The 26,380-nt window shown below is 39.4% G+C and overlaps 1 protein-coding gene and 2 long non-coding RNA genes across 4 annotated transcripts; 2 read left to right on the forward strand and 1 right to left on the reverse strand.

Annotated features, from left to right (window-relative positions):
- Nucleotides 1-1,837: 1,837 nt before the first annotated feature.
- Nucleotides 1,838-26,088, reverse strand: LOC145446528 (sodium-coupled monocarboxylate transporter 1-like). Of its 2 annotated transcripts, XM_080324864.1 has the most exons (15): nt 25,601-26,088; nt 24,168-24,278; nt 23,921-24,011; nt 22,362-22,479; nt 21,295-21,362; nt 21,078-21,232; nt 18,876-19,016; nt 17,041-17,170; nt 15,068-15,156; nt 14,901-15,004; nt 14,127-14,287; nt 11,557-11,878; nt 11,092-11,270; nt 10,240-10,294; nt 1,838-2,079 (listed from the first exon to the last, which is right to left on the reverse strand). In XM_080324864.1, exons 1-14 carry the CDS (start codon nt 25,768-25,770, stop codon nt 10,262-10,264), a joined length of 1,872 nt encoding a protein of 623 aa, XP_080180990.1. In that variant the 5' UTR covers nt 25,771-26,088; the 3' UTR covers nt 1,838-2,079; nt 10,240-10,261. The 2 variants fall into 2 exon arrangements, with proteins under 2 accessions (XP_080180990.1, XP_080180989.1); XM_080324863.1 differs by lacking the exon at nt 10,240-10,294 and having other exon boundaries at nt 25,601-26,078.
- Nucleotides 3,820-6,557, forward strand: LOC145446577 (uncharacterized). The gene is made up of 3 exons (XR_013917312.1): nt 3,820-4,959; nt 5,296-5,495; nt 5,835-6,557. It is a non-coding gene; the product is annotated as an uncharacterized LOC145446577 (long non-coding RNA).
- Nucleotides 7,011-8,904, forward strand: LOC145446579 (uncharacterized). Its single transcript, XR_013917314.1, has 2 exons — nt 7,011-7,387; nt 7,741-8,904. It is a non-coding gene; the product is annotated as an uncharacterized LOC145446579 (long non-coding RNA).
- Nucleotides 26,089-26,380: the final 292 nt, after the last annotated feature.

The raw sequence follows: 26,380 nt of genomic DNA on the forward strand, positions 1-26,380 counted from the left end.
TGGACTCGGACTTGAGTCACAACACTATGTCTCAGACTCGGCCCTCTACTCACTGACTTAGACTCGGACTTGACTTGGCGGTGACTTGAAAATTACTCGACATGACTCGAGTCAAAACTATGACGTGAGATTGACTTGTGAATCTTTTGAATTGGTTACAACCCTGACTGTTTCTCAATTTTGGTGCCATATATGTTGCGATCATGCCCAAAGATGTCATCGGAAGCGTTACGCATTATTATTACATTCGCGACCACATGTCTTTTTGGAATTGGATTTTCGGCGCCAGTTCATATCAAATCGACGACGTGAATTGTCAGCACACGAACGCGTATTTCAAGAAATGTAGAAACAGAATTCGCTTTGAAATAGTAAAAGTCTTCCCAAGTTCTACATAAATAGTATCATGATATTTTCGAGAAAAGTCATTTTGTTGCTGTTTATCACAAGCTTGCAGTTACTATTTGCACGATAATTGAGATTTTATATATGACTTAGTGTGTGGGGGGTCAGTGGGGGTCCGTGACGGTCCAAAGGGGATCCGCGAAGACAAAAGGTTGAGAACCGTAGGCGTAGGCGCAATCGTGTTACTATTATGTCGCAATTATAGCAATTGGTTGAATGAGTGACAGTTTCTACGGTAGCTCGACGACGAATCGCAAGATAACAATGATTATTATTAATCACCAGCAACGATACCACTGAATCTAAGGTATGCGAATTTTGTATATTTATTAACATTTTCAGATAGCGTAATTTTACGGAATTGCAGTGTGTCGCAGTCGCAGGTTCCCCATGTTACTAACTATAAATGTATAATATTGTGAGGTGATATTTCTCCAGTTAGTCCGATACGCTAAATGATAAGTCCTTCAAGCAGCTAATAATATGTCTCCTCAACCACGTCGATACAACCAACTACCATGGCTAGCCAGCATTAACGAATATAAACATAGGCCTCTGCCGCGGACAGATTAGCTCGGTATTTGTGTTGTTTGGATAAGATCAACTTCCAATCACGTAATACCAATTCACTGTCATAGGTGCCGAATTCGGGTCTGCAGAATACTGCACGCAGACCATGGGAATTTTCCAATCGATAATTGAGTACCGAAAGTGGATCAGACAGTTACATAAAACTGTACACTGTACACTGTGCAGTGTACACTGTACATGCACGGTATAGTCACTTTCAATTTCAGTAATCGCACCATGTCGAGTCCGGCTTGATTAGGTGACTACAGTCAGGACTCGAAGTTGAAAGTCGTATTATGATTGACTGGTAATATTAAACAATTGCTAACTCCGTAGTGCTCAGAAGATCTTCGCAAGTGTGGTGACGATTTTCGTAAAATGCGGGCGCCAATCCCCTACCGGAAATCTAAACCTGGAAGCTCAGAGGCACAATAAGAAAAGCCTGACCGCCACATTGCAAGCAACATTACCTTAGGTGCTGAGAAATATTTTCACCCGCACGGTGTCAACATTCAAATCAATGATTAAAATGCCTCGTTGGAATTATGATGAATAATGGAACATGAATTCCAGATGCTTGTACTTGCGAGTCTGATGGGTGCGTGAATTTACGGCCCAGTCTAAGTTATAGGTAGGCCATTCCAGCAGTCGAATCTTCTGGAAATCTTCTGTACTTTTAATGTTGATCTCTCTCTCTCTCTCTCTCTCTCTCTCTCTCTCTCTCTCTCTCTCTCTCTCTCTCTCTCTCTCTCTCTCTCTCTCTCTTTCTCTCTCTCTCTTTCTCTCTGTAAGACTAGGGATAGCTTGACCTGTACGAAAAGATGACGCTACTAAACTGCCTCAATCAGACCATAAACATAAAAACGATTGCTATACACATTTATTTATGGAAAGTAATAAAGTAATATGCAACAAAAAGCCTCCCGAATTTCAATCACTGATTAAAGGAGACATCCCTGATCTCGCCTAATTGGTAGCGGACCCCATTAGTTGTTTTCATGGCGGCAATTTCATCTCATTCGTATGAAATTCCGGATCTTGTCCATTTAACGCCTTGCCGTCGGAGTCATATTTCACACTAAGCGATATAGGTGATAATCCAATCTGAAACAATGAAACTTTAGAGTACAACGTTGCAAGTCTGCTTGCGGATGGCCTTAATGAGATTATGGTTACGGGATATGTATAACGCCACGGTATGCCAGATTGTACATGTATATGAACATGTATCAAAAGGAGTGGGTGCATGCCTTTTGTATAATAATATCTTGGCGATCAATATTGAAATGTAGTATAAATATTGTCGAAACAATATCACCCCACTTGAGTAAGTAGTTTATAATTCCTGTGGAAAATGCCGTGCAGCGAACTCATAAGAATTTGAAGTACTACGATATTGAGTGTTACATGCTATCGTTTCAAGACCGTTACAACACCACAGGATTTGACAGAAAAAATTAATAAGTTATGATCAATGACGGCCACACTTTTACGAATAATCGGGATTAAAAGATGCAGACAAGAAAGGCTTTCAGAGAAGTAAATTAGTAAAATGTACATTAGGGCGGTTCAAAAATAACCTTTTTTCCTTAATCTTGCGGGCTACGTGATTAAATCGTTAGGTTGCCTTAAAAAATGACGCACACCAAATTTGAATTCATTCCAACCAATATTCGCGGTTTACGTAGAGTTTGAAAATTTTGAATTTGCCCAGAAACGCGAAAAAATATTTTTTTCAATTTTTTCTGCCAACCCCATGAAAATGTTGGGCTGTCTTCAAAAACTATGCAAAACAAATTTTACTCAATTCCAAGCCGTAGAAGTGGAGTTATATCAGTTTTTCTTTGATAATTCTGGGATTATCCTTGATCGGTGGATAATCCAATAATTTTCATCGAAAAACTGGAATAACTCCGCTTCTACGGCTTGGAATTGAGTAAAATTTGTTTTGCATACACTCTAAATCCGCAAGGTCGTATTAAACACTTCATAACACTTTATTCTGCGTACAGACACACTTTTTGGGCATATGAACGCATTGGGCCATTATCGTCGCAACACTTCTGCGTATTTCTCCGTTCATATGTAACACTTCGCCACTGCGGCTTACTTTCACGAAAATTTATACTCCGTAATTTATCATCAATTTTGCATTCATAAACTATCGATACGTTCGGGGATCACATAAAATCATGGTGTATGTAAAATAATATTATTCAACTGACCAAACCACCAAATTTAAGGGTAATATTTGAACAAAATATACATATTTCCTATGACGCAGAGGGGTCACCACCTTCGTTACGGTAGAGCGCGCTCGATTTCAGTTTGGAATTTGAATTGGTGGTTCGTCAGGCTTCAGGCAGAGAGTAGGGTACACGAACAGACTTGGCGGAATGGATATATTGAAGCAGTTTCTGCTACCTGATGGCGTAAAGGATCATAACATCCATGTACTGTAAGGTATGGAAATGCGGTAAATGTTATTGAATATATGTAATGTGAGCATAGTCATAAAATGAGCTCGTTTTGACATGGCAATAAGGTCGTTTGTTTTAGATGTTTTAGTAGACTACTGATATCCCTTATTCATATGAATGTTCTTTGGAAGTTTTCTAGTATATGATTCGTCCGATCTTATTGCTGGATGATCGAGCTCCGAATCTGATAATATACCAGGCTGCGACCAGGTCCAGTACTACGGTACTGAGGGGAAGCTGATATCCAACTAACTTTTTGACGTATAGATAAAGGTATGTTCTCTCTATCCACACTGAAATATCCCTATGTAGGCGATATTGTGGTCCATTGTGGACAAGTACTGCAATTTCAGCAATTGAATACCGGTGTAACAGTCATGCAACGGTTTTGATGGTTTTTCAACTGCAACACATTTTACACTGTACTGTTTATTCCAAGTGGTAAGGTTTTAACTAAGACAGTTTTTTTGACATGTCAAAATAGGCCAAAATTTTGTCAAAATTGTACCGTTAGGTTAAAATTGCAAAAATTGTTTACAAAGTCAAATTTTTTTTGGCAACTTGCATTTCGTTTGTATCATAGATGATTGCACTGTCGGTGAACTTATCATTTTACAATTTACATCTTGTAGCCTACTTTATAGTTCTACCGTTGTAGACGGACCATCGTCTGCTCATTGTGAATCGGAAACTGTCAAATGAAATAAATGCTCAACGTAGCCTACTGAATTATCCTAACTGAAGCAAGATTGCGTGGGCATTGGTTCTTCTATTAGAAACCGTATGATGAAAAATTGCGATGTAGACAACTTTGTCACATTGAAGCAACACGGTGTGTCACCTGCAGTGTACCCACAACTTCAGTGTTGACGGCCAACAACTGCTGCTGGTGAACGTTTTTTCCCCATTCTTGCCAAGCTACTTAGTAAGGACAGACACTTTCTACCCGAAAATGTGGGAAAGTATCTTTCGTTATACTACAACAAAGTTTTAATTATTTCTACCATAATACGAGATGTAACGAATACTGGAATTCTTCATGGGTCTAGATTTCGATAAAATAAGGTTTCTTCATGTAAAAATTTGTCAGTTTTCTTGCCAAAAGATATTTTTTAGGTCAAACTACTTTGGAAGAACAGACAGCTCCAGCCAGAAATAAAGATAAGTACCGGTAGTACAATTCTAACATTATGTCAGAAACACCTAATTCAAGTACATGGGGTCAAAATTAAGTTTTTTATCGTCAAAATATGTGTGAATGTAGATTTTTTGGTCAAAATCTTCCATTTTTAGGTCCACAAAATCGCCCCAATAACAGCACAGCCAAACAAACAATCTTTTCAACAAACCATGGATCACAAGGGGTAATATTTGTTTTGCCCAATCCTCAAATTTGACTTTCCTGAGTTTATTATGATACGGTAACTGAACTAAACTCTATTTTGCAGGTAGTATGTATTGAAATTGGCACCTTTTTGAAATGCATTTTCTCTATGGAATACTGGTAAGCATCACGGTGTTTTGTAAGTGAACTGGTATATCCTTAATGAATTTGAGTCTGTTGCATTCGGTTATCTTCGTGATAAAGATTTTTATGAATGTTTGCTGATAAAATATCACTAAAATTGTTAGCAATCCAGGAAGTATACTACCCGTGCCGGTGGTAACGTCATGTGCAAATTTCCATTTCATTACCAAATTATTCTATGAAAGACACCCTTCTGTGACACAGAACTTATTGCAGAAAACAACAACTGTATTCAGTATGATATCTACGTGATTACTGAGTAGTTCATTATTGTACTGCAAATTTTTGAAACATTTATTTTCTTTTCAATAGTCTTGGATTGATCCTCAAATTCGTCCAACTGATGTCGACTCTTTGAAAGGAGCCCCCTGGATCTACCGTGCCTGCGCTATCAGACAATGTTGACAGTGACGTGAGGACTGAGGAGTCGTTCGTAACGGGTTTTGTGCCGGCACAGTCATCTTATGCGATACAGACCTTTGTCTCAAGAACCCATGGATACATATGATTATGTAAGCCTATTTATTTATTTTTTATATCACCATTGATTATGTAATTTCCTGGTTTTTGCATAGCCTACGGACTATTCGGTATGAGCTGAAAAAGGCTTCATCTGTGTACACTGTACAGTGTACACTGAACACTGAACAGAGATGTAGTTGAACGTAATGAGCTCATCTAACTTGTACTTTAACTATTGCTTACTGAGCTATAATGGGCTAGGTCAGTGGTTCTCAACCTGGGGGGCTGAGCACCTCTCTTGTGCTTCTGTAACCTACCTGTGTAAATTATTTATATTTACTTCTGCATAATATTTACAATTTTCCTTTGGTATTTATCATATTTTCTAGGAGCAGCATTTGGATTTGACCAGTAAAAAGATGGAGCCGCCATGACACGCTACGAATCAGGGACTCATCAAGCCTGGGTTGCGGCTGATGGAAAGAATATGAAAATGCCCTAATGTTCAGGTAGTATGTATTGCAATTGGCACCATTTTGAAATGCATTTGGTGTTTAAAAGACTGGTAAGCATCGCAGTGTTTCTTAAGTAAGCTGGTATATCCTTAGATAATAAATTTGATTCTGCTGCATTAGGTTATTTTTATGAATGTTTGCTGGTAAAATTTCACTAAAATGATTAACAATCCAGGAAAGTATGCTACCCGTGCTGGAGTAAAATTGGTGGAAAGGTCACATGCAACTTTCCATTCCATCAATTAATTGTTCTATGAAAGACACCCTTTTGTCACATACAATTGTATCCAGTCTGATATCTGCGTGAATACTGAATGCGGGTGACGTCATATTTTGTGATACGATTGTTGATATACAACGTTCTTTTGAATTCTCTACTAGTTGCTGATGATTACCCCTGACGAGTCTCAGCCAAAAATATTTGGGCACATTTCAATATGCATATACTATTCAATTTTATATTGGAGTTTTGTACCTCGAAGAAGCTGTTCGAATATTGAATAGTTCCCTTGTATAGCAAATTTTTAAAACAAGTATTTTCTTTTCAACAGTCTTGGATTGATCCTCAAATTCATCCAACTGATGGCGACTCTTCGAAAAGAGCCCCTAGTTCTACCATGCCTGCACTAACAGACAATGTTGATAGTGACGTGAGGAGTCATCTGAACGGATTTTGTGTCGGTACAGTCATCTTTTGCGATACATACTTTTGTCTCAAGAACCCATGGAAACATGTGATTATATAAGTCTATTTATTCATTTCATATATCACCATTGATCATGCAATGTGCTGGTTTTTGCAGTCCTAATTTTCTCAAAAACTATCCATATCAGCCATATGAGCTGATGAAAGGCTTGATCTGTATACTGTACATTGAACAGAGGTGTAGTTGAATGTAAAGAGCCGGTGTAACTTGTATTTAAACTATTGCATACTAAACTATACTAGGACTAGGTGAACATCATCAAATTGAGATCATTTCCCTTAACCTGCTAATTCCAATGAATTGCGTTAATTAAATTTAATCAGAAATGAAGGATTTGGAAAGATTTACAACAGTTACAATTACCGCAATGAAGGAAAAGTATTCACACCTTCGATAAGATGTCACAAAGTTTTTGTACTAAAGACAATCAATGTGTCCTTTGTCTGATATATTTTCTCGTCTCAATTCAAAGCAGCTATAAAATCTTAGAATCAAAGCTATATGTAAAGCCTACCGTACCGTATGTCAATTATTATAATGGAAATCTGAACCCATAGGAACAACGGTTCTACTACATTTATTGTCAGATCTTGTTTGCAATCAATTATATTTTCAGCAAAACGAGGTTGATGAAGTCAACTGTCTCCTTCTCCAAGCCAAATTGAGAGACAAACGAATATAATCCAAGACCCGAGCGCATGTCTTATTGAAACAGGTACCGTAATCTTTCTGTTTTGTGGACGATACAAATTTACATAGACTTGCAACGTTCTGCTATAAATTTCATTCTGAGTTACAGTTCTGCATTCTCACAGTTGCCTGTGCGTCTGAATGTCAATGTAACTGTCAAAATGGCCGAATTTAAAAAAAACGCAGACCTAGTTAAAGATATTTTTATTAGTCGTTTTGCTAATTTTAGTCCTGCTCTGTGATTGGATTTCACATGTATCCGAGCACCTTTCCTGTGCTTCTGTAACCTACATGTCCGAAATATTTATATTAATTTCTGCATAAAATTTAGAATTTTCATTGACGTATTCAAAACTTTGGAATTTAATCACATTTTAAAGGAGCACAACTTGGAGTCGACCAGTAAAAAGAAGCAAACACCATGACACGCCACAAATCAGAGATTCACCGAGCCTGGATTGCAGCTGATGGCAAGAATATAAAAATGCTTCATTGAAAATGGAGTATTCAAAAACATTGTTGACGTTTTGAGCTGCTATGCATTGGATTGTCACACCCTTAAGTAGTGGTTCTCAAACAGGAGAAAGCATTTGAAGGGGCGTGAAGCCGCAGTCAACTAAACTCTTTTTCGCACATGGCAGCTTGTAGTTATTTCTCTGTGTATGGTCAGAATTTAATATTTGAATATTCTCTCATCAACAACCATTACCGTCACTGCCATCCAACTACCCGTTGGGATTTCTGGTTGCTTTTTTAATTTTATGATACGACGATAAGGGGTGTATGAAATTTTTTGCTATCATAAGTGGGGTGTGCCCAAAAATGTTTGAGAACCAATGCCCTAATGACTTCCAGATTTCATTTTTTGCAGCAGATTGGTAAATAATAACAAAATCTTTTCTATAAATCTGCAGAATTTGTATGGACTCAAAGAAACAATTCTTTGTTGTTTAAACAAAAGTGATTGGCATTAACCTGATATAAATACTTGTAATGCAAGCACTAGAATATTTTTGATGCCTGGTTAGCAGGCCCAATTTCATTAAGAGTAAAAAAATACTTATGATTGGTTATCATGGTAGTGGTAGTGATACTGATACATTCATTGTTTGTTTGTTTATAATAAAATTAGGAATTTACAAACCATAATTTGATTAGTTTTATATAAGTTGTAATGATTTGTGTTGATCATATTTTCCGCTGTTGATCATGTTTTCCGTTAACGGACGTAACCAATTAATTTGAGTCCATGCCCCTGTCACGAGAGTTTCAGATACTAAATGATATTTTGTTATCACTATCCCAATGCATTCATTTTCATGATTGAGCGAGTTGCATGATATTTGTTGTGAGTTTGCTCTTAATCATTTGTGATGTTCGTAATTTCATGGACTATTCCGGAAACGGTTTCAACTGCTGATTTGAATTTATGAAACCCTGTCACAGCAGCTATTGGAAATTTGAATGTTTGCACGTATTTAATAACCCAGGTTGGGTATTATAAGCGTCATTTATTAATGAATCAATAAAATCTGATTTTATTTTGAGCCCTGCGTTCCGGTGACTAGTCAACCAGCCACTTTGAGACTGAACAGTGAACACTTTTTAGGTAAACACCTTTAATTTAAACACTTCGCAACACTTTTAGGCGTTCAATTTTTGGATCACGTTTCGTGTTCAATTTTCCGGGTTGAGCAACACTTCAAAACTTAGAGTGTAGTCTTTGAAGACAGCCAAACAATCTCATGGGGTTGGCAGAAAAATTTGAAAAAATTTTTTTTTTGCGTTTCTTGGCAAATTCAAAATTTTCAAACTCTACGTAAACCGCGAATATTGGTTGGAATGAATTCAAATTTGGTATGCGTCGTTTTTTAAGGCAACCTAACGATTTAATCACGTAGCCCGCAAGATTAAGGAAAAAAGGTTATTTTTGAACCGCCCTAATGTACATCATTATTCAGTCCGGTGCGCAATGTACTGTAGATTGATTCAGCACGCTGACGGATACCCTTCAATTAGTAAAACAGTTTTGCGATTAAAACCACTCGTTATAGAACAGGAAATTATTGTAAATCGACTGGAGTTATAACGATCTTTAAGAAAACCACGCTCATTATAGTTCAATTACCCGTATACAAATTCAACGCAGTACAGAGAAATTATTTGTAGGCTAGCTGACAGTTCACAAACATTCCTCCATTGCAGGGGTCGGAAACCTACGGCTCGCGAGCCATATATGGCTCTTTGGATGATATGATATGACTCTCTGATAACTTTTCAATTTGGCACTTTATTCGAATCTTGGTTATCGATATTGCTGCTATTTTGTTGTAAATTTACGTAACGGACTAGATCGCTTTCCTTGTGGTAACATGACGAGTGGATGTGAGGTCGTTACGACAGTGGCGTAACCCTAAAGACTCGGAAAAACCCTATTTCATAATCCTAATACTTGTCTCAAATATTGGCTGTTGATGCTCATTTAAAATCGCATGACTAATCCCACGCAGTGAACTTCTGTTTCGGGCCACCATTACGTCACGAGTTGTGACGTAGCAGTTGATATGGTTTTATGACTCTTTGGGAATTACAACGGGCTAACATGACTCCTTTAAAGGAAAATATTCCCCACCCCTGCTCTATTGTAACGAAAGATTGATTGTACACGGAACTGAGTACAATTGTTGGTTAGGTTAGCCAGACAGCGAAGTATGAGAAGACAACAAATTCATTATAATAGGCCAAACATAACCTAGAAGCTGCTCATTTGTTTGGTGTGCAAACTTCGATTATTCGCTTTTAGCTATACGTCGTGTATGTTATGATCGTGCAGCATTACGACAGTAAAATTAGCAACACCAACACCCTCATGCACGAGATACCTTTCAACGTCGCAGGACGTGCTCACACATTTCCCCCGGCTTTGTTTACTAGTGGCTGTAATGCGCGTCAATTTGGAAATAGATAAATATATCACAATAGTCAACAACACAGTGCCGAATAAAAATGGAATGCACAGTTGTAGAGTACATGTATATGCAACGACTGGGGAGAGCAACATAGGTCGCATACAAGGTCTTGTTATCGATACATATGCTGAATGCTACTCCTCAAACATCAAAGCAACATGCTACCAATCATTCGAGCTGTATCGTAGCAAAACAGGGATTTTTACATCCACCTTGCGGTCCAGATTGGCCTAACGAAGATATCGATACAACAGATAGGATATAAACACACTACAGTAGCACTTCTTTGTAATTTGCATGATCGGAGGGCATAAGTGTTTACAGCCTCTAATTACACAGTGATTTCATCCTTAACAGTGTTTAACATGAGTATGGCCCCAAATCCTAATAATTATGGGGAGCAAGAATATTCCACAACCAAGTCATGAAATATAGGCCTACGTATTTTGACAAATGTAACAAAAATCAGTCGAAATGATCGAAATTCAAATTAACTGGAAAGGCTAACGGCGGCGTGCACCGTGTAGTCATGTATTGTGTGTGCAAGGTCTATAAAACATGCTTGCTACTGCAAAAAGCTTTGTAACGAATCGTGAAATGTACCAAAAATCAAGCAGCGTTGCCCCGCCAGTCTGGTTATTATTCAAGTAAACTTGTGCGATGGAATGGGGTGTGGAATAACATAGCTCAGCCTGAAGTCTAACTGCCATGCGGACGTGACACGTTGACCATGTTTATGATAGATCGCTTCTGCAAGCTACTTACTTCCGCAAACGTAGACATGCTGTGCGCTTTCTCTGTTTCCAGGTCGTACTCGTCATCACGTCCTGGCACGCAACAGCGCAAAATATGCCGCGCCTTCTCCGGAACCCACTTAAAAATCCAGTGGTCGAAAAAAGGACTCATCAGTTTCGGGTCGACGTTGTGACGGTTTCTCCATCCGCCTGCAACGAGAGGATATATCGACCGCGGCAAAAACACAAATCAAGAGATACCATCTTTTCCAGGTACGTTATACTCAAAACACGTCTACGTGTGGTCGGAGATGATCAGTATATTCGAAGCACTTTTACTTTTGGGAATCCTTAATAAGTTTCCCCGACTAGTACTACTCAAGTGATTACATTTTTGAACTACTTTCAGTTGTACAATTGTACCGACAAGTCAAACCGCAATCGTTCTCCGTTCATAGTCAGAAAGCAAAAGGTCTCTCACAAAATCACTACTTACACGTCGCAAGACTGATGATAACTCCTGAAATGATGGTGCCCAACATTCCAAATGTGCCCAAGTACAAATAAGACATCGCGTACAAGTCGGCGATGGCCGGGTCTTCCTCCGCTACCGACGTCGTGGTGGGCAACGCAGTCGCAGTGACTGCGGGTGTCGCTAGCGACGCGTTCAAGGGCTCTTCCCAGTAGCATGTAGAAGCGCAGGTGGTGTCGTTAAAGGGCAGCCTTCTGACGAATTCATTTCCCGGTGGATATATCCTTCCGCCGACGTAAGCCCACGTAGACATGACTAAGCCTATTATGAGTCCGAAAAAAGCGCCCTGGGAATGATAACGTGTTGAATACTATGGTAGATCTTGGCAACATTGAGGGTTGCCAATGAATTCAGCACTTCAACTTTGAACTCCTACTCCTAATCTGACCCTAACCTAACCACTAATCCCTAAACCGAATACACTAATACAAGAGGTTCTCAAACTGGAGTACGCGAGATAATTTTCGGGGGTACGCGAGCAACTTCCCTTTTTCTAGGGATGTGACAATTTACTGCAACTGCGATTTTAACGTTATATGACATGTGAGAAAAAATTTCAGCTTCATGCACATATTCAGCGTAACATTCATTTACAAATTTATTAAATATACGCTAACATATTGATACATCGCTTTCATATTAATAACCAAGTGCTAAAATCCTTAGTAACCAAATCGAGTAGGCCTATACCTAAGTGATTCGATCCCGAGTCAAGTATCAAGGTTCGCGTAAAATCCAGTATTCGACAAACGTCTACTATGGTTTATAATAGTTTAAAAGGTTCAAATATGGATCTCCTTTGCCACTAAGCAGATCATGGCAGTTACACGTCATCCATAATAATTATTGTCGCTTGTCTCCGATCAACGTATGGTAGACAGTAAGCTTACACAAGGGCTGGGCAAAATCGAGTACCTGAGTGATTCGATTCTGAATCACGTACTATGCTTCGAGTCGAGTCGAGTATTCGAGTATCACTCATTATGATGTCATGACAGAATTAATATGTCTAAATTCAAATATGTACGTTCTATGCGACCACAAAGGACATAATGCCTGTTATCCATCACATTAAAGATAATTTGGTATTTTCTCGGCCATACCGATCACATTGCACCTGGAGACAATGTTGTGGGATGGCCATGACTTCGAAAATTTGCTATTTCCAGTAACGTTTGTACTTTGTACTATGTGTTTCGTATGCTACCATACGGCCAATCAAGGTTCCAGGGCTTCAATGGTGAAAATTAATATCGAAACCATAATTCTCGTTGATATATTAACTTTCAGTGTATAACTCCAGTACTCGAAAAAATCATCTTTTACTACTCGACTCGAATCATTAAAATTAATATTCGATTCAGATTCGAGTACTCGAATCATTGTGCCCAGCCCTACAAATAAGTAAGTGGATCACAAATCACGACCCATGGAATGGTTTGTAGAGCTTGAACCTCATATCCCCATACATTTTTGGATTATGATTATCGTCACATCATGCCAAATTTTGCGACACGCCAATGACCCCCGGCCTGTTGCATTCAATTGGAACAATTTAGCATTTAGCTGATGATTTCACTTCCTCTTCGCTAACCCATTTATAACTCGAGATAGTAATCAGCACCGTTATTACCACATCACTATAACGAAAGTGTCGTTCTGGTCCGTGTCATGTTAGTAATGTATCACACAACCAACTGAGCGAGCTACATATATCACACATTAATTTCTCGCAAAGTCACAATAATCGCTATCCATCGTTATCACGAATTCTTATGATTATAATATTATTACTATATTATAGCATCCATTGAAGTGTTTTAACTATGAACAGGGTGCACGATACCACACGTGCTAACAACAGTATATAGTCCAAGCGTAATATTTGAGAACATCAAATATTAGGAACGCTATTATTTGCCTACCTACAGTAATCTACAACACAATGCGTAAATGCGCAAAGAGCTCCAAACTAATGAACTGTTTTCAGTCCAGCACTGACGCTACTGACCATGTGCTGTGCACACATATAGAGATGCACACAATAGTTATTATAACCGCAGCAATTCATTCATATATTGTTCTACTATGTAAATATACGATCAACCACAAAGAAATAGCAATTGAATTTTGGTTGCAACTTGGTGGGTGATGGACTTGTGAACATATGATGATATTAATACAATTGAGAAAGGAATATGATTCAGTAGGTAGGCCTACTATATAATATATAGTGGAAATTTTGAACTATTGTTTAATGATTATACATGTAGCGTATTTTACGTCGATGTGGGGTATCTGAGTTGGTGTAGCATTTATCGTGTGTGCGCATCTGTACAATGCACATCTTTGTCATGTCCAATGTTCAATTTACATGTGCCAAAGCACCTCCTTCTCTTTTCTGTATTCCCGAACAGGGATTGACACTGACAACGAATAATTGCGAATTGAAACAATGCCGTTTCGAAATGCAATATATGCTAGCCAGCGCAATCTCCATATCGAAGACAAAGGCAGCAATAACAAGTACTTACGAAAGAATTAGAAAACGGCATCAACATTCCTAACGTGAATACACCCACGAGCGGCCCTCCCACGAGTCCCAGAATGCTGAGGGCGGCTTGTAAAACTTCTCCTAATGTAGATGCCAATGCCGCCATACCGATGCAAGCGAGTCCGTAGATCAGAACGAGCCCTGCATTAGATTAAATTAACTTGTCATGCTGCTTAAAATAATGCAAAACACCAGGTCGTATCCTAAGGAGATGAATACTGTGGGGAGATCGTCATAGAACTTATGACTATAAAATAACTATTATCCGTCAGTCATTTAATATACAAATTTGTTTGCGGTACTACTGATGCACAGATGTTTGTTGTGTTAGGGTCTATTTATAAACTGACTTGCCTACTCATATACACACTTTAAAGGAATTTTTCAATATGTCCATATGTTACGGGATAGTTTCTATAATCTAGAATAGATCGATGCTTATGCCGAATTGATTACACGTACGCTTTGCGTAAATATCTCAAACTCTTTGGGTCTGACGCACAAATTCACCGTGATCACTATTCTCAGTTTTTGAAAATACAGCAGGCAGATTCGACATACATATACAGTTATACACATTTGCAAGATAATTGACCGGTAAAGTTACGGGAGTTGGTCATTACGAGTGGTGTAGAACCGCATTAATGGACATTGTCAGGAAATCGTTGCCTTCAAAAATGGTATGCAGTGCATATAGCTAAATTCGATGAGACTTGCAATAATTCTATTCCCGGGTTTTCAAACATGCAATTACCTTTCGACATCCATGTGTATTTGTTTTCGGACCATTTCGTGCACGGTCTGATGAAGTCTTCAATAGTGACAGTGGCCATGGCGTTTATTCCAGAGGATACAGTGCTATAGAATTATGATACGTGCTTTATCTCCACTATCGTAAGGATATAGCGATGAAAGAATTACCTCAGACTTCCTGAGAAAACACAGGCGACGAACAGTCCTGGTACCCCGGGATAGTCGTATAGTATGTCCATCACGAGATAGGGTAGGAGCTGGATAATGAAGTGTGCCGATTTACGAGTGCATAAAACGTAATATGCCGCACGGGTCGGGAACCTTTTTCGACAAAGAGCCATATTGATTCTAAATTTTCAATTGTAATTCCCAAAGATTCGTTCATCGATGTCAACTGTTACGTCACAATCGAAGATACATGACGTCATTGTGGTAATAAATCAAAGTTAACTACATGGGATTCGTCGTGTGCGCCAAATTCTCTGTGTAAACGCTGATATGATGTTATTCCGCCCGCACTAATCAATACGGTTTCGTTACATTTGAGCATCCGACACAATGAGAAACGACAGTTGACCATATTCGACAAACCATCCGACACTTTTACCGTCGCTGCTGGTTCAGAACCTTCTGCAAGCTATATCTATTTTAATTTTCTTTTCGTTAGAGTCATGTGATATTTTTTGGAACTAAAGGCAATTAAGATGTGCATTTTGAATTAAACTTTAGCGGCAGATACCATTGTTAACCGGTATCATTTGGTTAACCTTACCACTCAAATCTCAAATTGTTCGGCGGTAACATAGCGCTGAGCTCCAGCCCTACATTTTAACGGCGTTGCGAGCAAACTACCTAAGAATATGTGAATTGAATTTGTAATGAGGAATGTCACTTCCAAGGGAGTTCATTTCTAGCCGATGATGAGGAAGATAATGTGAATTTGAATACTGCATTGTCATAAAGGCGTCGCTAAGTTCGCTTTTCTCAGATTAATCAAAGTATCGTGCAGAAAAAAAATCTATTATATTGGGCTGGTAAATGTGCAATTATCGGCCGGCAATATTTGACCCAAATTTTAAGACTTTGAAAAGAGGGTTCCAAGCCCCTAAAACCGACTGGATATGCAACATTTTAACCCTACAAATACTTGTCTCAGCTACAGCAAGCATAGTGATTCCGATCGTTATGAAAATCTACAAAAAATCCAGATAATTGGTGTATAAGATGCGAATAAAGTGGCAAAGTAGGAATTTACCAAAGGGTCATATTATATCACCAAAAGAGCCATATATGACTCGCGAGCAATGTTCCCTCTAATTTTTGACGAGTCCGCGCTCACTCAGCAACTCATTGCGCAGACCCTTGGACAACAGTGCGTAACGACTAAAAAAAAGGTCATCGCTTCGGATTTTTTGTGCGCAACTTGGATTTTCTGTGAGCAGAGATCGTGTCAGCACTGCGCATTTGCGCACGTGCGCAGCTTAGAGGGAACCTTGCTCGCGAGCCATAGGTTCCCGACCTCTGGGGTAACCAGCAGGCCCCGGAGTATCCATAGAACCATAAACTACTATAAAGTACAATAATTTCATCCGTTGAAGTAGGCTACTTCTACTTCTTATGGATATTAAGACAGAACATCTACTTGCCCTCCTTTACCCGTGTGTAATGTGCATGTTTATCATTTTTAAGACAGTATCATGGACATTTCCAATTATGTTGCTCATTATTAGGCGGAAGCCTAAATTATTGAGAATGTGTCAAACATAGACTTGTTTTCGGACAGATCTGAAATAACTTTTGTAACAAAGAATATTGAAGGCTATCCCGTGTTTTGAAAGCTGTCGGTAAATTGAAGCCTCGGGCATATCATCCAAATCAACTTCAAAAGACTACTTACTTTGTTACTTTTTGCATATGTGCTATTTACAACTTCCATAAAATTTAAACTGTCTCGAATATTGACAGTTCTGTCTTTCATTCGATTTTCCAGAGTAGTTTGACATGAGTAACGCAACTTCGCAACTAATTACTGTTTACACATCTGCGTGACAGACATATAGGCCTACAACAAGCCATAGAAACACAGTGGGCGAATTTGCAACGCACAAACGCAAGTATCCTGAACCTCTTTACACACTTACCTGGTCCGAAGCTCCAACGCATCCCTGTCCAAAGGGATCGCATGTGCTATAATGCGCGAATAAAACTAATCCAGCCATGCAAGCCAAGCTGATGATGACGAAAAGTCCAAACACATTGAGAAATAACGCACTGCAAAATAACAGGACAGTTTCGGTACCATTCCTTACATGTGGGCATGGCGTGAATGTGAGGTTCACATTCGCGTTAGATGTGTGAACCTCGGAAATTTGGAGGTTCACGTTCGTAAACGACCCGTGGTATGTTCTGCACTGTCAACTTTTTTCAAATATTACAATGTTACACGTCATTATAACATCTTTCGTTGAAAATCTTTGCATTTCAACTACGCACCACTCTCTGCACGGCGTTGGCAGCATGAAAAGAAATTCAGCAAGTCCTTGTAAATTTTTTTGGCGAAGCGACGTAAGATATTGTTTTCATGGAATTATTATCGCATTAGATTGTTCCAATTGATCCATTTGGTGATGATTAAAAGTCATCGCTATAAGTATCGTGTACTATGTACGGTACATTTATATCTGATTTACTGAAATGTAGGGGTGGAATTAACAATATGACGTCACGTGACGTCATAGGTCCGTGTTCACGTTCACGTTCACATTGAACTTTTCAAAAAGATTCAGGTTCACACGAACCAGAATCTTGCAGGGGTTCGTACCATCCCTGTAATGCAAGCGGTAACTCTCCTCAATATTTAATATGTATCTCGTATTCACGTACCAATATAGCCTTCCATCAACTTCAAATCGTAGTATTAGTAACGAGGTTTATAACTGATCGAATTCAGGGCACGTATCTCATATCCCAAATTCTGGCCCTTGCCATCGCAAATTGCTTGTCTAGATATAGGCTAGGTCTAGAGCTGAGGATGATGCATAACCGGGATAGGTACTCAGTATTGCTGCGACGACAGTTTCGGGACTGTCCCATGGCAGCGCATTTTAGTTTCGGTTGCCACTTTTCTATTCGGGTTTCAAATACCATTGTATATTGCGCGGTTTATTGCGAGCAGATATACTCTTTCGCGGTCGTTGAACTACAACAGCCCACTGCTGAAACAGATACAACGTCATGTAAGCAGAGAGTTCATGTCTCAATCCATAATTCGCCCTACAAAACCTACATCGTCCATCCTATTTTAAACCATTTTCAAACTATCTGATGCGAGGGCTAAGCGACCAAAAACTGTAGGTGGCCTTTATCATTGTAAATAGGGTAGTATTTCATGCGATGTCACTCGGAGAAATAAAAACTCGCAACGGCAGTGTTCCCTGTAACATAAAAATGATGATTCACTCTTCGTCATACTGCGTCATTCAGAAAGTTTGTATTTTACTGTTAGCTGCGGGATATGGTTGAGTCAACTGCTCAGGAATGTGCCACCGAACGGGAAATAATTGGCGTCGATAAATACGTGATCATGGTATTGTAAACACGGAGCGATTTACCACATCACAAGACTTTGACCTCGCGCTGTTTCCATATATTATGAGAGAGTGGGCCTACTTTTGACTTCAATTCTAATACAATACGATTGTTGAAAGATTATGAGCATCTATTCTATTCGTTTTAGATGGCGCCGAAGTTATGCCACAATTATAAAGAAATAAACTCCTTAAGAGTGATATCTAATAATACAATTTTTCGATCTGAACCATTACTTCCTCATCAAATTTACTGTGAAATGAACCACAAAACCACAGACACCTTCAAACACGAAATGTGTTTTGAAAAGCGAGGTGATATAAATTCATCAATAATTATGAAGTACACAGTACTGCGAAATAACAGAGAAGTAATCGCTAAACTTTACCAGCTGCCCTGTTTCGCCGACTTGCAACAGAGATATCTTTGCACTTGAGATTGGCTGACGGCGTACACAGCGGTCCACAGCGTAGTCCCTCCAACGAATATACTCCAGAATGTGTTACGGATTCGGTAATCAGTCTCGAAGCTATAGTATGAATATTCAAATAGTGCCATTCGATTTCGTCGTCAGGAGTCAAATGGCGCCCGCATTTGGGATTTGCAATACTGTGGCAATTCACTAGAAGGTCTTGGCACAAAGATTCGATTAACATGAATCTAAATCGAGTAACAATTTTAGCGAGTCGAGTCGAGGAGCGGGAGAGGATTTTTTAGAGTACTGAAAAATACGCTCCTTGCCATGAGATTTTAATTTATAACGATAATTATACTTTCGATACTATTTTCCACTGTGGAAGCCTTGAGACCTTGATAGAACGTATAGCTGGATACCAAACATGCAGTACAAAGCTACGCAGTACGCACGTTCAATTCACTTCAATTTATTGCTAAGAATTTCATCATTTCAATACACCACAAGACTGCGATAGAATGAAAGATAGGAAGGTGTCGAAACGACTTGGAGTACACCCACCGGGCATAGGCAATGTAAAAAAGGAGGCATGCACACTAAATTGCTCACTAAATGAAAAGTCAAAGAAGATAATATACAAGTATTGGTGACAAAAAAAGGTGGCATGTGTCGGTAGGCGAGATCGATATGTCAGCTCGTGGTTCGCTAAACTAGAGGGCTAGCTAGTATTGATTCAGTAGAAATTGTTTGTATTTCGACTTGAATGTGCACATGCACGATCACTGTCGTATAGCCGGCGCGATACTGTTCCGCAAATCACGTTATGAATATTTGATAGAGCGATGATCTTTCTTGTCTATCATATGGTAGTTATACGACGTGGACGCGCGTGGGTCGTACTTATGAACTTTTGATACCGAGGAAATGATAGGTCGATGAAGTTGTGATTAACCCATGGCATTGTCACAAAATACAATGAAATAGGCGTGATCGAGAAAATAAGAAATTATCTTCAATGTGATGCAAAACTGCCATTATATTATTCGTCGTCAAATGACAGGTACAGATATGAACCTTCTAAATCTTTCATACCGTTGCGACATCATAATGAGTGGTATTCGAACCACTCAGGTATTCGATTTTGCTCGGTCATATATATTAGTAGGTCAAGGTAGATTCATAGATTGTTAGTTCGTATAATGGTCCTTTCGAGATTCTCCTATCTGTGCATCGCATCACACCAAGTGTTGTATATTGTATTGTACATAGGGTTGCATTTAAAACAAAAATATATGCAAAACAGACATTTTTAAAACAAGGGCCTTGTTTAAAACATGTTTTTATTGTTTTTATTATCTGATTCATGGCGTCACGAATATCCAATTGTGACGTCATAGTCGATTAACATTCGCCATTGAAAATATAGGGTAAATATAGCTCCATTACCGAAATAGGCTTCCAATCTCTGTCATATACGAACCAAAAATATTCTTAACCAGGATTACATCGTCATGCAGCACTGTTACGGTCGGCGGTCATCATTATCAGAACATTTCATTCCGTTCTAATGATCGATATCCATACGCACTGTAGCTGTTGAGCCGACTATTTCGAGGGTTCCAACTATTCCATGTCGTATACGTCGGCTATATCGGGTGTATATCTTCCACAGGCTCATACCACATGTTTTTTCGAAAGTCTTTACGCCATTATGGCATAATTATACGACTTTTTAAAAAAATTAAAAAGGCCCTCGTTTAAAATAGTGTTTAAAACATGTTTTAAACAAAGTGTTTTAAACATTTATTAGTTTTAAATGTACATTTTAGTAATATATTCATTGCAGAAATATATTAAAACCCGAAGCTTTTCGAGCTGACACTCTTCAAGGGCAATCGTCAGCAAATGGAGAATTTCAAAGACATGCATCTAGCTACATTGCATACAACCAATTATGACGTCATAAGAATAACCAAACCCTAAATATTACAAATTTTACGTCTGTAATGGCGCCGTTATTTCATCATGAATATTTCGTTTGATTAGATACCGGAAAGTTGACAAAATCGCAGAAACTAGTAAGCCTTATCGAGTACCGATACCAGTGCACCCCGTCAATTCGCGGTCGTTACAATGATGGTAATCCCAAATAAAAATCGGAAAAGTGTAACATACTGTACGAAATCAATTCTTCCGGCCTCGGCGCAAGTGTCCCAAATTTCACCGAATCCCCCATGCAGCACACTCCCTCTTATAATCACTGCAATAAACCCCGCACACATCACCATCGCTTGAAACACATCCGTCCATATAACGGCCTTTAACCCGCCCTAGAACAAGGATTTGGCAATTAAATCGAGTAATATTGCATCAAGTGGAATGTGGCACTCACCAGGGTTGTGTAGAATGTGCAGACAAGTCCCGTTGAGAACACGGCGCCCCACAGGTTGAATCCAGTCACTAAAATGTATTTGGACGTAAGCGATTAACGAGTTACTCTCTCGATAATTGTCAGATATCATGGATGGCCAATTGGCCGATGGCCATGGCATGGGTCATCAATTCCATGGTATTGCCAGCAAGCTACTGCGAATTTAAGCAGGCCACAAATCTTGGGTTACGGATTCTGCGACATCACATTTAGCATGACGGTGCATTACGCAAATTGCACGCTAGAACGGATGAATGCAGTCCAAAATGCCGGTATGTTTATTAATTTGGTATTTAATAACATCACATCATTGCTATGGTGAAACACTGTGCGATTAGTGTGATTTGAGAATCGTTCGTTCGTTGATCAATTTTGTCATTTCTAATTGTAACTTGATTGAGATCTTATAAAATGACGACAAAGAACCAGAACCACTTAGAGAAGTCTTAATGCAACGCTATAGCTCAAGCCGGAATATCAATGAAACTTCGAAAGTCATATGTTGTGTCTTCCACTCAATACTGATCGCGTTGGCGATGCATTATCGCGGCAAATGCAAGCGACTGTTGCAAGGTTGCAACGACTCGGAGAAGTATTTATTGAATGACAATAGCTTGAAATGGAGTCTGCACTGCTTCACAATTGAGTTACGTCAATATCCGATTTTTGCGATAACAGCTCGCTGCTAGGTAGAATAATCATTCATCGCATAAAAATATCCAATGTGTCTTGCACAAATGCAGAGAGAATATATCACCATCGATCAATACACTGTTGAAGCCTCGTAAAGACGCCTAGAATGTCTTTGATGACTAATATTTGACTGTGCGTCTGACAATTTCAAGTTATTACCCGCGATCTTTGTAATTTTATTGTGCCACTAAACCTTATGTGCACGAAATAAGCCGTTTTGCGTGATCAGTTTTACCAGAACCATAACATTTCCAAACGGTAGGCAGATGACAGATATTGTGTTGGCAGCCGGTGCAAGAGCGACATGGTTGATGGAGTTATTCCGAAATGCATACCTTCGTTGAGCGCCAGCGCTGGTGCGTAGATGACTATACCGATGTACATGATATTTTGTATGATGTAAGACACAGTCGCTAAGATACGAACGGGTCGGCTGAAGCGCATTTCCAGATACTAAAAATGAAGTTGTAATGACTCTACTAGTAACTAACCGATTCGCCAATCCAAACTATCTACCTACCAACACAATCACGGGCATAAAGCAAAGGGCATAAAGCAAAGAACAGAAGGTTTTGTGGTTATGTTATTAATGCTATGGAAAATTGTCGATAGCTTGCAGGGACGCGGAAAAATTTGGGATTTATGAAAATACTTGGGCAAGTTCGGAAATGCATTTTGTAGGTGTTACAGAAATAAGAAATCCGGAACAGTAACGTAAAGAGTATCTCCGGAATCTGGCATGAACCGAAAGATTTGATAGCTGACGCAGCTGATTTTAAAACCGAATCGCGTTGAACAAAGAGAAAGAGAGCATCTATATTTGTCCACAAATGTTACAAATCAACATCACACGTAATAAAAATGCAACATGGTAAAATGCAACATGCAAGGTAGACGGGACGCTCGATATGACAAAGTCTTCAAAGCTGAGTCACACCAGTGTTGGGATGACTCGAGTCATGACTTTGACTTGACTTGACTCGGCGCTACAGAAATGTGGATTGACTCGTGTCTCGGAGCAAAATTAACGAGTCAATTTCAAGTCATCGAGTAAACGGTGTCGAGTAAATCACTGTATCCTGTGTCAGTTCGGACTGTTCACGATGCGCCGGTGTCACTTGTGAGAGTAACCAGTCAGTCACTGATTGCACATTTCACTGATTCTCCATTGTTACATCACAAATAAATTGACCGCAAACGAAATGATAACAGCTTACGTTGTCGTAGTAGTGGTAGATTAATGCAATATTGTAATAGCAACGTATCTCTGTGCTTACATTGCGCAGCGGTCACCTTTACCCACCCTCTTGACTTGAATCGGGCGATGACAGTTTAGGCGTTTATATTCTCACGGATGCGTAGACGGGTGGGTACTGTATCGTACCATATCAATTTGTTTCAACTTCTCGAGGCTTCGTATTCGATCCTTAATTTTGCATGATAATTACAGACTTTAGCATTTAGGTGTACAGTTTCTCGCGTATTTTATTAGCAGTTCTACGTGTGCGAGAGTGAAACAACGCCTTTTTGCATGTATTTAACTTTATATTCGTTATTTGATTCAAGATATATGGCCAATTAATCTGTCTTTCATGCAACGAGCAAAATAAAATGACATTTTGAATCATGACTCATACTTCTAAAATTCAATTTGACTTGAATTGTGACTTGACTCATGACTTGACTTGACTCGAATCGCCTCCAAAAAACGAGTGACTTGACTTGACTCAAGTCACCTTCGAAAATTGATTGACTTGACTTGACTCGAGTCAAGATGTGCAATGACTCGAGATGACTCGTGACTCGAAGGTAGTGACTTGATCCCAACACTGAGTCACACCAGACAAATTCTTCGCACATATAGAATGAAGAATTGAATACAATAAATCCTTACCTCATATGTACTTGAGATCCCTAAGCGATAGAATGTAGGGATATATATCTGAGACGTTACGACTGCCACTATCAGGAAAACAACAACAAACCTAGAAAGCAATATTCAATTTTGTGATATTTCATGGTAGCAATAGCGTGATAATGTGGGACATTGGAATTTATTTCGTTCGTCTACGACGGAGATCAGTCTCGTCGTGGAGTTCTGAACCTGGGACACCGGGCGCATTTCAGTGTATAGTACTTACCACCAATACATTGTGCCGTACAAGTAAACCTCTGCTGGAGTCCCAAGTATAGTAATCGCCGACATGAAGCTTACTGTTAGCGAAAGCGCTACTGGGATCACATTCATTGACCTGCAAACAAGAAAATACTTGTTTTACAGGGTTTGCACACAATGATTTAGATATGAATGACCGATATAATACCAGATGACTGCGTAACACTATGTCGTCAACTCAGATGAGTGGCGCGAGTCACGTACAAAATTATGTGTTTGAGTTACTGTGACGAGGATGACATGCTTGCTTGTGGTCCACTTGCTATCAACGGGTCGACAATCATTATTTGTGACAACGCTTATTGGCGTAGCAATCGTCACTGCGTTCGTGCAACTCCCTCCACGAAGATGGCATTTTCAACTCTTCTGGCTTTAGTAAATTCACCGTATTTGGACGTACTATGTGCAATGTGCATTGCGCAAGCATAAAACGACTGACCTAAGCAGAACCGAAGGAAGTAGACAAATGCTGTACACATGTTCGAGGAAATGCAGCATATTATATGAAGTATAGCCAATTATTTTATTCAATTCCGTCACAGCTGCAACCTCACTAAAGCAATATGGGATCGAGGTAACTATCATTCGCTGTGAAACAATGCTCGTGAAAGTCACTTCAGCAACAAGCTGAGCAAACATGAATCCAACGAGCAACAATTAACATATAGGTGTCAGAATGACGTTACGTACGAGGAGTACGGACTCATGTAAGTTTGCAACTATGTTACGCTTCAACTACTACAAAATGTTAAACAATAATTCCTCTTAACATGAGTTGCTCGATCCCTACGCTATCCTATCAGCGCAAACGGCGTTTTATAAAAGTCTAGGACAGTGGTTCCCAACGTGGGCGATTTGACGGTCTAGGGGGCGAAAATGACGAAGGGGGTGATAGGGGAGGCGAAAATGGACAAAGGGGGCGACGGGGGCGAAAATAGCGAAGGGGGAGATAGGGGGGCGATGACGCCTGAAAACAGTTGACCTTTTTTTTTATTTAGTCAACCCACGGAAATTTAGTTACAAAAGTGTCAAATTAGGCTTCGAGCCGGAAAGTTGACCTTTTTTTAGTCAACCCGCCGGTGATTATAGTTTGTATGCTACATTTTCGGTACACAAAATTTGGGGGGCGATGATCGGCGTTGAGCTTGAAAAGGGGGCGATGGGTCGGAAAAGGTTGGGAACCACTGGTCTAGGACAAAGTGGGCCGTGCTAGAAGCTCGGGAATATTAATGAAGAATATCGGCTGAATGTGAAAGTACCGAACTAGTCTCGAAACAATATAAATATATGAATACAATATATGAAAATATGAGTATGAACAACATGATTAACGTGACACCTTATTCCACTATGAATCTAGTTGTACAATACCTACTCCCTAGCTACAATAATCCTCACCTTCCAGCCATAAGATAACCCTCCGTCCCAGCTCTTGATCTTCTGTCCTTGATTGCATAGAATATTCCAACGGCTGCGGAGATCGCTAACATGCCGCCGAAGACGGCATAGTCCGCGGCACCGAACGTACGCTTTTCGGTCATGGTTATTTTACTGTAAATTTGATACATAGGATTTGGAATTGTGAATTCTTATATCCGACCACAACGGATATGCCTTGCCGACAGCAAATACCAGTTTACAGTTTTAAGTAGCATTCTGATATAAGCTACGCGCTTCTGAGGTTGCATCACAGTCGAACGACACTATGCTGCGAATGTAACACGTCTTTTAGATCTGTATAAAGTAAATACTAGCTTTTTTCTAGCCAATACGCTGATTCACAATAGTGACGATCAATTACAATTCATCCAGCTAACAAGCCTGCGACTGGACTTGAAATTTATGAGAATGGGTAATTCTAATTCTTATTGACTTTATTCTGCAGACAATAAACTGGTCACCATCTGGGTAGCTTCATTGATTAACTATATAAAATAATCTTTGACTTATACCACAGACACAATATGAACTGCGTCACACTGAGTACACCACGCATTCAGATAAGACTGCTTCAGACATTGGAAATGAATTCGCTCTCGATCGTCCGCAGTTTTACGATCAGTGAACTGGACGTTTGTTTTGGTATAGGCTACTTGCCGGCAATCGAACATTGTTGACTGCTACACGCTTGGAAAGTCAACAAGTGATATCACCACTAGTTTCGTCTGCGTCAAATTG

This window comes from Botryllus schlosseri, chromosome 9 (genome assembly GCF_051294905.1).
Source record: "Botryllus schlosseri isolate E-star chromosome 9, Bs_hap1, whole genome shotgun sequence".
NCBI lineage: Eukaryota > Metazoa > Chordata > Ascidiacea > Stolidobranchia > Styelidae > Botryllus > Botryllus schlosseri.

What these genes read in the sequence shown, in the direction of transcription:
- LOC145446528 (XM_080324863.1), bottom strand. Translation starts at nt 25,770, where the DNA reads ATGTATCAAATTTACAGTAAAATAACCATGACCGAAAAGCGTACGTTC. An exon ending in TACGGCACAATGTATTGGTG is followed by an intron (nt 24,012 to 24,167) that starts GTAAGTACTATA and finishes ATTGCTTTCTAG; the next exon opens with GTTTGTTGTTGTTTTCCTGA. An exon ending in TGCCGTTTTCTAATTCTTTC is followed by an intron (nt 11,879 to 14,126) that starts GTAAGTACTTGT and finishes TATCATTCCCAG; the next exon opens with GGCGCTTTTTTCGGACTCAT.